The sequence below is a fragment of the Epinephelus lanceolatus genome, chromosome 15, assembly GCF_041903045.1.
Source record: "Epinephelus lanceolatus isolate andai-2023 chromosome 15, ASM4190304v1, whole genome shotgun sequence".
Taxonomy (NCBI): domain Eukaryota; kingdom Metazoa; phylum Chordata; class Actinopteri; order Perciformes; family Serranidae; genus Epinephelus; species Epinephelus lanceolatus.
The window spans coordinates 20,999,942-21,014,358 of NC_135748.1; the positions used below are offsets into that span (position 1 = coordinate 20,999,942).

Genomic DNA, 14,417 nt, shown 5'->3' on the forward strand with positions numbered 1-14,417 from the left:
CGTCTTCCGTCAGATAAAAATGTGTTGAAGAATCCATGTGGGCTGTCGTTTCCTCACGTATGCAAAACTATCTCTCCCTTTGCCTTCGACAAAATATCTTTTCTCGTTTATTAAAAATATTCCCACCGTTTAATGGGATTTGAGGCACTGGATTATATCTCTGTACACAAAAAGTCTTTTTTCCCCCCTCTTCTAAGTTTGTTCAGCAAATGGAAGCCAAAATCCGGAGAGCTACATGATCTAGATGCCATTAGGGGGTTCAGGGCCGACAGCAATGGGGAACACTTAACTAGTAAGCCATTAGACCCCAAGTTTCTCCTGGCTTCTCTCCCAGCCAACAGTCCAGCTGTCTGGCTCTGTAAAAACTTTGTCTTAGACCCTCCAGGAATTGAACTATAACCCCCCCCCCTTTCTTTCCCAATAGAACCAAATACACCACCGTTATCTGGTTCCGTCTGATTCAAGAGTAAAATCATTTCATTCCTTCTACAAATTTAAATCCACGGCTCTCTGATGGGAAACCAGCAGCCATTGTAGTTTAAAACAGTCTTTTTTTTTTTTAAAGCAGTTGGTTTGCAGGACAGCTGAAACAGTATTTCATTCTGGAGGAGCAAGGCATCTGTGGTCCAGTGTGCTCCACGTCTCTGTATCCCACAGTGGCCATCCACATAGCCACAAGAGGCCCTGAACAATCTGTAATGGCTCTCTGTTGTGCAGAATCCACAGTATATGACCAGAACTCAAGAAGACTTACTCCTTTCCACAGCTGGCTTACACGAACAAAAGAAAGCACAAAATAATCTGAACAGTTTCACAGCATGTTGGCATTCCTGTCTAATCTCCTCTGCCAGAGCAGGACCCGTTAGCTCAGTCCACCGGGCCCTGGAAGATTAGCTTGGAACAGCCCTGAGTGAGGCTGAGCTGGGTGGCACAGAAGGGGCAGGCGGCGTGGAAGGCGTGGGTGCCGTGGGGCAGAGGGATCTCCGCCCAGTACTTGACCGATTTCTCCGAACACACGTGTCCGCATGGCACAAAGGCGTGAGTGGGCGCACCTGTGTCCACGTAGAAGGCGGGCTCGCAACCCAGCCACAGTGGCACGTAGGGCCCGACCACCCGGCACATGGGACACTCTCGCTGGGTGTTGGGCTCGTGCTCCGACCGGTGGCCCCAGTTGTGGTAGCCGTGCACGTGGCCGCAGGCCAAGTAGACCCAAGGCTGCTTGTCTTCCAGAGAGGAGAGGGCGCGGCTGCGTTGCATGCTGGGGAAGGCGAGCGTGTTGAGACCTACAGGGCACTGGGGACGTGCTGCATTGATCTCCTGCCTGAGAGCCTCCAGATGCTTTTGGGTGGGAGTGTGAAAGAGGCCTTCCGCAGTACGCCACAGCAAAGTGGCTCCGCATAGATCCACCAGGGAGCCGTCCTGCAGGATGTTACTCTCATGCTCCACCTGCAGAGGGTGATGTAGCAGACACACGTTTAGTTTCACTTAGCTAAGATTGCTTATGTCATGCATGTAACCCTCATAACCATAATCTATTTGTGAACTAAGAAACATCTGCTTATTACTACATCTGCTTCACAGAAGTCACAGTCACACTTCTGCTATATACATGTGGTGTCTGTATGGAGCTACTGACCAGTTTGCCTGGGGTCTGTGCTGAGCGAGTCTCTCTCAGGGTGTAAACGTCCCCACAAACAGAGATCTCCCTCCATACACCAGGCTTTGACTCCTCCGTGAATCCACCCCTAGGATGCATCACCAGCACGCCGTTGGTTGTTAGTCCGTCCATGTGGCCGTCAGGGTTCTTCCATTTTGCAGCTTTCTCCTGTGGGTGAGACGAAGCATATATGCAAACTGATCTGCTGTGTGGAGGTCCACTTTGTATACAGCAAGATTTACAGGCACAAACTGGACATCCCACCTTCCATTAAGACAGAGGTGTGAATAGAGATACGGTATATCATAGTAATTACCCCAAGGAAGATGTTTTTGGAAGAATCAAAACCTGCTGCGTAGATGCGAGCGGTGAACGGTGGGTTACGCTCGCAGACAACTCGGCAGGCAAAACGAGAGATGGTGCTCTGTGTGATGGGAGTCTCCTCTCCCTCCTGGCCGCCTGCTACTGTGTCAGTCACCACAAAGTCTATGGGACTCTCAGTGGAGCGCCCGATCTACAAAGCAACACAGTTATTAATCAATACCATGCTGTAATACATTATTGTTTCTTGTGATCCCTTGTTCATATATTGGCATGGGTGAAAAGAGGTTTCTTTTTAATTCACTGCAGACATTTGAACTGAACTGTTCTGCTTCCCGGCAGTTCTGCCTTTTTTAGCAGTTTGATATTTGAATAATGGCGGAGAAAATCATGTTGCTGTGTGTATCAACGTGTGTCGTGTCTCAATGTTTTCTACCAAAGTTCCATACAGCGGTGTGCTGTAGACAATCCAAGTTTCTTTTGCCTTTTTTCTTTTTCAAAAATAATATCTCAAGGTTATTCTTAAGCAGACCACTGGATTCAACAATGAAAAAAATGTCCAAACAGATCTCAAGCTGAACAAGCAAAGGTAAAAATAAGCATTTCCCTGTTTCATTTCCTCATTTGTTTCCCCCATCTCAAAATTTGAAGTCTTGTGTTTTTTTTAATAGTTTCCCCTCCTCTGCTGTGCCCGTGTTTCTATTTATTCAGTGTTGTTCTAAGACACATGGACACAATATAGGGCTGGATGTGAAACACGTGTCTGCAGTGCTCACTTCCCTCTGGTCATTGTCTACATGCTGTATGTTCCGATTAATGCTACAGACAGGACAGATGACAGGACACATACAGGGCACATGTACTCACTGGTGTAAGGGAGTGTAGGATTAGGGAGGGGAAAACAACTAAATGTGCACAGATTTTTTAAGGCGTAGCTGCAAATATTCTTGTAGAGCTTAAAAGTTCAGTCAATTTAACCATTAGTCAAATTCACAGAGAATCAAGGGACAACTATTTTGATAATTCCTTCAATGTCAAGTCAATTTTCAAGAATAAATGTTAAACATTAGCTAATTATAGCTTCACAAATGTAATGTTTTGATGCCTTTCTTCATCATATATAGTATTAAATTAGATATTTTTTAAGTTTGGAATGTTAAAAAGTACAGTAAAACTAGCTATTTGAATAAGGGCTGACGGATTAATCAAATGCAAATCAGTATCCCAGTGTAAGAGAAGCAGAGATTTTTTTGATGCAACGCAATTTAACCAACCAGAGGGTTAGAAACATGTGACCCTGTGGGCTTCACGTGGACACATGCTGCCTAACACTCCATGTGACATATGCAAAGAAACTAGAAGATGAAAACAACTTGAAAAATGTCATGTGCAAGCTTGATGCTCACAGCACTATTGTGTAAAAAAAATGGCCAAGGCTGCCACATGTTTACATACTACATTGTTATAAGCGAAGTGTAATGTGTGTGTAGAGGGTCTGGCTCAGAGAGAGAGAAGGTAGATGAGCTCAGAGCAGACAGGTACTGGAAATCAGAGCAGAAATGAGCAGTAAAGTTGTGAAGTGGTGGTGAATGTACAGTGAAGGTTTCAGTTTGTCCGTGTGCTGCAACTCAGACCAAATTAAGTTATATATAGATATAGATATAGATATAGATAAGTAAGAAGATAAAAGGAAGAAAAGGAACTTAAAATATAGCAAACAAATCATAATCACATTATTGGTCTTAAAAAATGCAATTAGATCATTTTCCCATATCGCTCAGCCCTAATTTGAATACATCCCCTTGGGCTCTGGGAAATTAAAATGAATCAATAATAAAGGTAATTGTTAGCTGCAGCCGTAATCAAAAGTTGTTAATTCAACAGGTCATTCAAAATACAACAGTGTCATTTACCTGAAACATGTCTGTGTCTTTGTCATGGCTGTACTCCACCACTACTGTATGGTTCCTGGACAGTGTGTAGGAGATACTGTGTTGGCCTTTACAGCTCACAGCCTGAAATATAACAAGCAACTTGTTACAAACATGCTACACATTGTGATGCAATATTAACCACACAAAAATTACATGTTTTAAAAATGTATCACAGGCATACCAACAACAAGGGAGCGTTTTATTGTTTTGTGTTATCGTGAAGTCAGGAGAAGTCTTTGATGTCTTGGTCTGTGGTTTTAATACCGGATCGGAGAGTGCCAAAGGTTCACAAACAGGAGTGACACAACCGTGCCTTATGCAATCATTGCATCGTTGCCCAGGTTAAATTACAGCTCAAGGAAAAACAAATCTCACTATTAAAATGCATGATATTGATGCGTCACATCCTAAGAGTCAACAACAATGTGCCTGTTGGGAGAGCATATATATTTGTCCTCATTTCCACTCTGTTTTTAACGACAACAAAAAAATTCTAGGCTTTTTATTACAGTGGATTATTATGGTGTTTTTACAGTATACTTTTAAAAATATTTCTTCATTGTATTGCCTACAACCAAAGATCTGTGGCAAGAATTTCTGGTAGGGGAACAGAAAACAGCATGTAAAGTCACACTTCCATGACAGTGACCATAAACTGCCCACTGGCCTCAGTTAACACGGGCTTGCCTACCAGCTGAACTGCCTCAGAGTTAAAGCCACTCAGACCCAGCTCCCATCAACACTTTACCACATGCCACTATCATCACGCTCTAATCTGCGGATTTCCATTTTCCCAAACAGCCCCCCGCCCCCCGCTTTGTCACGTGCAGGAGGGAAAGAGGGAGAGAGAAAGTGGGTCATCAGCGCGACCACACTCTGCTGTAACATCAGAAACAGACGGGTACAAATGTCATCATCGCATGCAGTCTTGTCTCGACTGCGCCACTACAAACAAATGGTGCTCCACCTGTTCTACAGCTAAAAGAAGTTCATGCACGCTCCGAACGGAAACGTATATCTTTACAAGCACAACACCACCACTCCTTAAATGTCACACACGCCCTCCCTCGGTTGAAGGAGCGAAAATAAAAACACAGCCACGAGCCATGCAGCCCCCCAAAGGAAGGCCGACGTGAAACAATCACACTTGCACAAATGCAGTAATTGAGATCAAGTGGGGGAGATGAGAAAGCAGGGGCAGGATCTGAATAGGAGGCTGGCAGTGGCATCATGGGAGCTCCTCATTATCTATCATGAACACCAGAGTGTGCACAGACACGTGAGCGTTCCCTCTCAGCTTCAGAGCCACAGAGCACTCTCAGTTCATTCGTATGAGACTGCAACACTGCAAGGGAGCAGGAGAAGGCTGGGGGTACTGCTGTAGAAAAGAAAAGAAAAAAAATGTGAGGTGGTTTGGTTTGCTTCTTGCTCAGAAAGAAGGCTCTCCTTTAATCAAGCTCACCACCCTGCTTGTCCCTAAAGGAATGGCTATATTTGACCGTGTGTACAGCTGGGAGCGCAGGGTCAGGCAACTGCAACAACTTCCTCCTCAGCTCACCCTCCTAATCCCAGGCCTGGTGACGGGGTGGCAAAGAGCAACAGTGGTGAAAGGGGAAGAAGGTCACAGCAGTTCCCATCTCTAAAACAGTCTGTGACTACTTGTGTAAAGGGCACTCTTTGCTCAGTTGAGCTGTGTGGTAAAAAAAACAACCTAGCAGGAACATTAGGCCACATTTCATAGACCACTGTGACACAACATTCAGCTCAAACTCGAATGGAATGATGCACAATCTCTCTGCGAAGAACAAGCGTCTGTCACAGAAGAACCTCTGAGCTGATATCAGGAGTCAGGTTCCACAAGGTGAGAGTAACCTGAACCAGAGGGCTTTTAGCCAGCAAGCTAAACTCCCAACAAATGTCTGGAATATCGGCCTCCGAGAGGTGCAGAGGTAAGCAGGTCCTCTAGCTTGTTTAGCAGTTTTGCTTGGGAACCAACGGCAGGAATGCAGGGAGGCAGACGTATTATACTGGATGAGGCCATTTCTGGCAGGCGCTCCAGTGCAAAGAAAAGCTATGAGGCCCAGCGAGGAACTACGGTTATTGTACTGGAAATGTCAACATTAGGGTCTGCCAACAATAATGTAAAGGAGTTCACGGCACGTTCCATAAGCTACTGAAATCACTGAGAAACCAGTCGGTTGTGTTTTTCCAAGACTTTCCTTCAGCTGTGATTCCCTTTAGCCTAAATCTGCTGCGTTTACTCACAACTAAAATTCACAACTGCTTAAGTATATTGACAAAATGACTCTAATGCTCTGTCTCAGTTACTCAGTTACATGCTTATATACATTTGTCTAAAACACACATCAAAATACAAGCAGACAATTACGTTTAATAAATTATTCACTCTCTGATCTGTACCTTGCTGGCCTGGGGAGTGTTGAGGATGTGCACAGTGCTCGGTTTAACACCATTGGCTTTGGTCCTCCTGTATAGCGCAAATCTGCTTTTCCGTCTACCCCGATCTCCATTGGGCAGAGAGCCATTGTACCTGTCACGAAAGAGGCGGAGGGAAAGGACAGAAAATAAGCAAAACTGTTAAGAAATGTTGTGAAAATGCAAGACATTTTTGTAGCTGCAAAAAGATGCGTCTAATGAGATTTACAGGGTAAATTGTTGTAATCACATGACAAGTAAACACGGAGAATTAGAAACATTTGCGTGTTTTGAAAGTGAGCTTTAACCATGCATTACATCACTTGCAATCTAATGCACCCTATTAGCAATCTAAGCGTTACCTTGGATAATGTCTCTTATTACATAATGCACTCTGGTACTTGTGATTTCGGTGTGCCAACTCTGTGTACTGCAGCTGTTCTTTTGGTGTGTCCCAGACAGGAGCAGGTTTTAAGATGCATGTCAGGTTTGCTATCACTTTGGGAACGCACAGTCTGGGTGGAGAACAGGCTCACATGACTGAAACACGTCCTCTCTTAGCTGTTTTTTTTTTTACACTGATACAGAAAGCTCCAAGATATCAATTTCAAAGCCTCAGCACCACCAGAAGAGAACCTGAGAGCGTTCTCTGTTTTCACCTCTCAATATCAGTTTTGCCCCTCAGTCTGCTCTGAGGCATGTAGCCTAGGCAGCTCCTTGTGAATGAAGGAGCCCCTTCCGGTAGGACTGCTCCTCTCCCCATCCACCAGCTGGTTCCTACAGCTGGGACACCCCATGCTCTATTCCCATCCAACACACAGACCTTCTGTCACACACTCACATGTAACCACGGTGTGCTGAACAGATACTTTGCACAATGCAAATATCGCCAACAAAAGCCTCAAGTTTGCATAGCAATGCATATCATGGAAAAGTTAACTCTACCAACCGCTACACAATCCGATGTTTCTCCTCTTTGTTCCAACACAAATGCAACAGTAGCGACAACAGCCCCCTCCCCTACCTCCCTCCAAAGCTAGCCCACCTGTCCCATGTCTCCACACGGCTGGCCAGGCATGGAAACACATGGTCCCAGTCAGCACAGTGCACAAAGCTGGCCTGTAGGACAAGCCACCCACAGAGAGCTAGAGAGGCGCTGATCATACTGTGGAAGATACTACAACTAATACACCGAAAACAGGAGGAAAATGACAATATAATTGTGGATAATAAATAATTGTATGAGGGTTTTAAAATGTGTAGAAGTTAGGGATGTTCCTAATGACGTTTACCAACCCAAATTTTGCATAATTTGGTCTATAAGGATAAACACTGTCCGAGCAAATACTGTATATACTGTAAGAGCTATTTGAAATCGTTATTATTGTATTTTAAATGCAGCTGAAAAGTGTAGCGCTTTGCACCGTGTGTTATGAGCATTGCACATTATCCTACAAAACATGACGACTTGAGTTGACAAATAACACTGATGAAAACAATATTCTTCAGGAAAATAAATCTTTAGGAAATGTGCCTGATTATGTGAACGCAATCACATAAAATAATACTACTTTTAATAATAAGTTTAAGGGACTAGCGAGGGAAGCAATATTTAATCGACTAGTCCAATCCACACATCCCTAGTAGAAGTGTACCTCTAATGTTAACTATCGTTTAATAGTGGTTTTCTTTCAGATGTTGCTTTAAAAAGACTCACTCTGGTGAAATGTTACAGGACAGAGAGCACATCAGAAGTAAAGAATCCTTTGGTCCTATGTGGCCTTGATCAAAAGCAGATTCATATGGAACAGAGATACTGACGATCTCATTAATAAACACACTTTTGAAGCTAATTTAACAGTGTGCCGACTCTATACTCCAATTTCCTTCGACCTGTCCCAGAAACTCCCCACCTAAATAAAGAGCAGCCAGGCCTATATGTCTTTCAGATTCCTACTGAGTCTGTAGGGGGGCTATCTGTTGGATACCTGTGCCTGGATGTCTCACATACAACACACAATAAGATGATATGCAGCTTAGCATTTGGCCACGATGAATTCTAACCGCAAAATATACCCCTGGCTCTTTGAGAAATGCCACACATACCTCCTATTATTCACCATTACATTGAGGAACAATATTCTGTCATCTAGAAACCGCCACCGTCACATTAGCTAGGACAGGCTTTTTAAAGCTGCGCTCCAACCAATTGTGATCGCTTTCCCTTTTGACCTGTGCCAGACAGACAGCGGATTTACCTTCCAATACTTAGGAGCGGGGATTAGAAGACTCTGGCGTATCACCTATCCTCCAGGGTTGCACTAAGGAGCCAACAGCACCTCCTACCTCTTATGCTAACATGAAAGGCTAGTGTTGAGCAGAATGAGGAGGAGATATGCTGAGTTGTTATAACCCTCATTAGCATGACACAGACGCAGGGTGGCCTTAAAGGGTCACAGAAAATGGCACAGGGGTTAGATGATGCTGCAAAGTACAACTGCGGGCTATTAGTGCTTCAGATGGGTCAATCTAAACTGTGCAAATGCATCAACAGTACATCATCGCTACATGGGAGGCAGCCAGATGGCACAGAGAGAGAAGAGCATCCGTCAACTGAGATTTAGGCTGCCATCGCCTTGAGTATCCATCTGACGAACATTACCCTGTACAAGACACTGACACCACACCAGCTCCAACTTCACTGACCTTGTTGTGGAGGTGAGGAATGTAAAGGATAACTCTTCTCTTTCTTGGATGAATGGGATTTCTATTAAAAAAAACACTGCATCTCAATTATCTGTGCCAGTTTGTACCAAGGATGTCCCCGAGTTGATTTGTACACTTCCTTTACCGAGCCGTTCTTTAGTGAGAAATGTACAAAGTTCATCAATAGGCCCAGTCTCCCAGCCACAATGGACAGAGGAAGCTGAGGAGAGGCAAAGGCTCAGTCCTGATCAATCCATCCTTTCATTTCCAGGATACCCACGCAGCTACTCCCCCCCCCCCCCCCCCCCCCCTCCTCCTCACTGACCAGCACCAAGCCAATCCGCCCAGGCAGAGATGGGGGGGCAGCCATGCAAGTAATAAGAGCCACCACGGTCATGGCAACACACCACTGAGGGAACTGCTGCTCAAACAAGCTTTGTTCCATGCTGTCAGCTATCTTGTCTACCATCAGTTTTATCAGTGGGATGTGATGTCATGGCAGTGATTATACACCCGTCACATCTGATTCAAATATGTGTCTTTATGTCAGGGGAGAGAACAAAAGTATCAGCTTCAAACATGCCACATGTTCAGCCTGGGGTAATAAGCAGTCAGCACTTTTTGTCCCTTATAATAAGCAGTATGGCTGTGAGTGTATGGGTGGAGGGCAGGGGACTAAACCACACTCTACCATGCTCGGCATATATAAGCATCTCATTTCAAGTGCTTCAAACAAACATTATATACATGTAATTTCCACAGCACAAACACCTTAAAATGCTCATTTAAAGTGAGTTGCAGGCACTGGCCAAAATCCAATCACTGATGACACAGCAGGTGTTTTCCATCATCATCTGAGGCAGCTGTTTCCCCTGACATTTTATCAATATAAACATGATTGTTCAGAATGATAGTTGGCTGCAGTTTCTCCTGAAAAAACACAGTTGTGGTTTTGAAATAGTTCTGACACAAACAAAGAAAAAGCCACACCAGTTTTTACTCAGAGGCAGGATGGGACATGTATGCTAATGCTACTATAACTGCTTTGTTTTTATAGTAGCAACAGATTAGGGCTGGGCATTGTCTGAAAATTTGAAGTGGCAATATGATAATTTCAGGAACAGTGCCAAAACAACTGAAACCTTTTTCTACTTTTTCACAAATTTAGCAAACAAAGCCAAAGAACTCACATGTAAAATGCTGTCTAAGTACACTAGAAGAACTTTCCCACAATAAAGTAGACTAAAATGGGCAGGTTTTTAATCAGGATTTATCAGTAAACAAGATCTGATGTCAACTGTGACTTTCCAGCAGGTTTGACACAAATAAACGAGTAGCTGATCAATTAATCGGCAGATTTTTTGATAATCGCCATTGATGGTTTAAGTCATTTTTTTCCAAGTAAAAATGCTTAACAGGGATTGGTTACACCTGTTTAATTTGCTAGATTAGGTAAGGACAATTTATCCTTACCAATGAATCCACTTTCGCCAGTTTACATGGATATTGTGATATAAATTTTCACATGTGGTGATGAAAGACATTATCCACATCCACCACTCCTAGCTCATGTTGGTTTTAGGATGTCCAAAAGCCTTTTAAATGTGTGGTAAAAGCCCTTAAGTGACCATGTGGACAGCAGACATTCGTAAATGGAGAGAAATCAGCTTTATGCTGGCATAATCAAGGTGTGATTTCAAAGAACTGAACCTAAGAATGACCTGTGTGCCAATTTGGGCATCTTGGAAATTAAGCAAACCCTGCCCTTGTGCGCCTAACTACATTAAGTGTGTGTGTGTGTGTATTACAGATGTAAAGTAATGCGGTTTAAGCCACAGATAGTTTTGAAAATAGGAAGAACCCTGGGGGCTGGGGGAGGGGACCATCACCACTTCCGAATTCCTAAAACCCCATGAATCCAACTTTAAGGTAGCAAGGAGGGAGCGCCTTGGTCAGAGTTGCTGAGTATGGGGTTCATTTCACCCAGGTTTCTTTGGTTGTCCTGAACGCATCTATTTCCGTGGATGTCGGTTGGCTCAAATGAAGCAATACTGTTGTTTCTTTCCCAATGATCACACACTGAAACATCGCCATCAAGTCGGCGTAACGAAAATGTACACATTTCTGATTGCGCACGTGTCTGATTAGTGGAGTAACGTGAGCGCGTGAATCTAAACTGGGCTTGACGATTTTTCTGAATATACCATAGAGACGTATCTGTGTGGGCTACAAGTCGATGTTTGTCTCAAATAAACCCACATTACTGAACTTCACACCTTATTTTCGCAACTCACGTCGCTCAGTTAGCCTAACGTTACCTACGTACGTGCCTTCTCGTGAGACTTCGAGGTAAATACTCGCCTTCACGTTACCGTAGAGGCGACTATAAAGTAAAGTTAGCCCAAATATATATATGTCAGAAAGGTGAAACTTACCCCAGCACCACCAGCTCCCCGTATTTCACTGGGTCTTTGGACGGGGCGCAGTGCTCCTCCTGGCTTGACGAAAACATGAGGCTTCTGGCTTCACTGTGTAACATTAGCTATACAGTACTAACAGCGGCTCAAAAATCACGGGGAATTACCTTCAAAAAAACACGACGGGCTCTCATTTCAGATCATATATCCAGCGGCATATGTCTCAGTGCCCACGCCAGTCCAGTTTTCTATAAATAAACTGGTCTCAAACTTCTTTAGCGTGACATGGCAAAATGTAACTTACTTGGCGGTTGAATCCGCTCTGAAGCAGATACAAAAACAGCGAGGAGCAGGGCCGGAACGTACCATTCTCTTGTTCTTTACTTTCTATAGGGGGTCTCCGGATTGAATATTTATTTAAAACCGTGTTTGTTAACCGAAATGTGCTATATAAAGCTATAACATTTATTAATTAAACTAAAGGGAGGCATTTTGCTTTAAATATGTTCCTGAACAAGCGACATTATCGTGCTTGGAGTAAAAATCTCTACCGTCGCGACCTCACATGGTCCATGGATCGCACCCTGTGTTATGTAAACAAAGAGTACAATCTGGGAATTCTTAAAGGGCTCATACTTTTCCTGAGAAGTTTCCAGTTTCCCATATTTAACGAGAGTAAGTACTTACACACATTTCGTCATAACATCCTTCTGATGCGGGCATCGTATGACTCATTTCTTTTCCAGCACAATTCTATAAAGTATCACATAATTTTATTAAATATAGCTGCTTTTGTGTTAAGTCACACAGACCTACAGAGAGCCTGCAGGAGGAGGGGCAGTAATAGGGGGAAACACATGGTGATAAAATAATCATGCTGGTACATTTCCTGACTCAGATAACATGCAGAGTGAAAGGATGGTGAAATCAGGTTTGCTTATTTTATTGGTGACCCCCCCTGGGCCCTTTCAGGCGCCTTATTTGATTATGACTTTATTGCAGCTGGCTAATGCCTGTGATTGTTTATGCCACCTAATGACCTGACTTTTATCTGCATGCCTGGGAGTTTTGTTTTCACATTACCATTGCTCATATTGATCGTTTCATTTTGTCTAGCTTCCCATTCTCATCTTTCCTTTTGTTGGTTGCCAGCCTACAGGTATGTGCTTATTTCCTTCTGTAATATCTTATCAGTCACTCAGCTCCATGTGAGAAGATGCAAATCGGTCTAATGATAATAACACCAAGGTTAGTAATTTGCTTAATTGCTTCGTCTTAGAATGACTCACACACTGTGTAATGTAACCAAATGTCCACAGGTTGGATGTCAAGAACCCCTCAACCTACCTATATCCCACATGTGCAGTTGTTCTCACGCCTTTCTGATGAATGTGCCACTTCTCCACTTTTGTCTGGCAGTCTCATCAACATTTTATTGCCTCTGTCTTGTTTTCACAAGAACCTGCATGGCTGGAGGTGCCCTCACTGGTTAGGGGCCCATCGGTGGTGCTATTGCCTCTGCAATTATGGCCCTCTGTTTGAACTGGTGTTCAGTTTCAAAGTGCAATAACACTTGACACAAAAACAAAAGGTAGTAGGGGGTCGCTGGGGCCTGTGAACATACTTGCCTCCACACCCTTATGTACCTAAACTCTGCAGTACACCAAGATACACTGATGTGTTCTTCCATTTGTAGGCAATGCAACTCAGATTAATCCGTGGCATTTGTCGGTTCCGTTCATAGCTGCACATACTTGTCCATTAATAGTACAGAGGAGTGAACTTCAGCTCCTTCAGCAGTTGTGCACAAGGATCAAGCTGCATTAGGCCTTTAACTACAGGCCTAGGGGCAGGACTTTAAAAACTGTGGGTATAATGAATGTTTACTGCTCTTTTGTGTCACTGTCTCTTTCCGCTTGCTTTCATCCACTGGGCATTGTCTGTGTAAATGAGCACTACAGTCTTTTTCTATGTCTGTCTGACTCACCCTCCCGCATGCATACACACACAAACACACACACAGTAGAGTTGGGGGGGGTGGGGATCAAAGGCTCTCTAGCACATACCACACTGATGGAGAGCAGATGCAGGGAGTGAGCTGCTTTGCTGAAGTTGTGCTGGTGTAGTGTGAGCACAAATCTATGTTTAGGAGGAGGAGTTAAATGTTACCAGGCAAGGAGCATGCTGAGCAGAGGCCTACCGCAACAAGCTCAATTGCGCAATAGAGATCAACAGTGTGAGCAATGATGACATAGGAAAGACAAAGCTCCTATTAACTTCCCTCACTGCTCTTTGGCAGGCTTTACACGTCAGACCTTCTAAGGAAGTCATGAGGCTATCCGTAAGTGTCTGTGACGAAGAGCAACCTCAGGCAGATTTATCGCATGTCTTTCCCCACAGTTTTAAATCTTCTGTCACTTACCCACACAGGATGACAGGCCTTCTTAAGAACTGAGACACATTATAACTGATAAAGATGACAGAACTGAAGAAAATGTTCCTCATCACATACAGTGAATTGATTGCAAACAGCTTGTTCATGTTACTCTGAGGGATCCAGACATTCAAACCAATATCAAATCAAGACTCAGCTATGTTACAGAAGAAGACTGTGTACTTATGGAACAATAGCAGCCTCCAGCAGTGAGCTGTGAAAGGCACTCCCTGTTACCCGCTTAATGACGAGTGTGTTAAAGATACAGTCACGCCGGTTTCGTCGCGAGGTTTCCATGAAGGTAAAAGCCAGATCTCCAATCAGCTGACTGCAGCATGACAGTGTGGGAGAATGTGAAGAATGTGCTGATCCCATGTTGCTCGCGCCCCTGACCTGACCCCCCAGGCAGCCCAACAGTCGTGTTGTTTTAAAGGCCTTTTAACATGCGAAAGATGAGAGCAAGAGCTTTCTGTGCAGGTACCCAAAATCAAGTCCAGTCACACAGAACCTGT

At 44.0% G+C, this 14,417-nt stretch overlaps 1 protein-coding gene across 1 annotated transcript; it reads right to left on the reverse strand.

Moving 5' to 3' along the window:
* Window positions 1–545: 545 nt before the first annotated feature.
* peli2 (pellino E3 ubiquitin protein ligase family member 2) lies at window positions 546–11,794 on the reverse strand. The gene is made up of 6 exons (XM_033643241.2): window positions 11,490–11,794; window positions 6,334–6,463; window positions 3,892–3,993; window positions 1,974–2,171; window positions 1,637–1,825; window positions 546–1,446 (listed from the first exon to the last, which is right to left on the reverse strand). The coding sequence occupies exons 1-6, from the start codon at window positions 11,591–11,593 to the stop codon at window positions 868–870; spliced, it is 1,302 nt and encodes a 433-aa protein (XP_033499132.1). The 5' UTR covers window positions 11,594–11,794; the 3' UTR covers window positions 546–867.
* Between the last annotated feature and the right edge of the window lie 2,623 nt (window positions 11,795–14,417).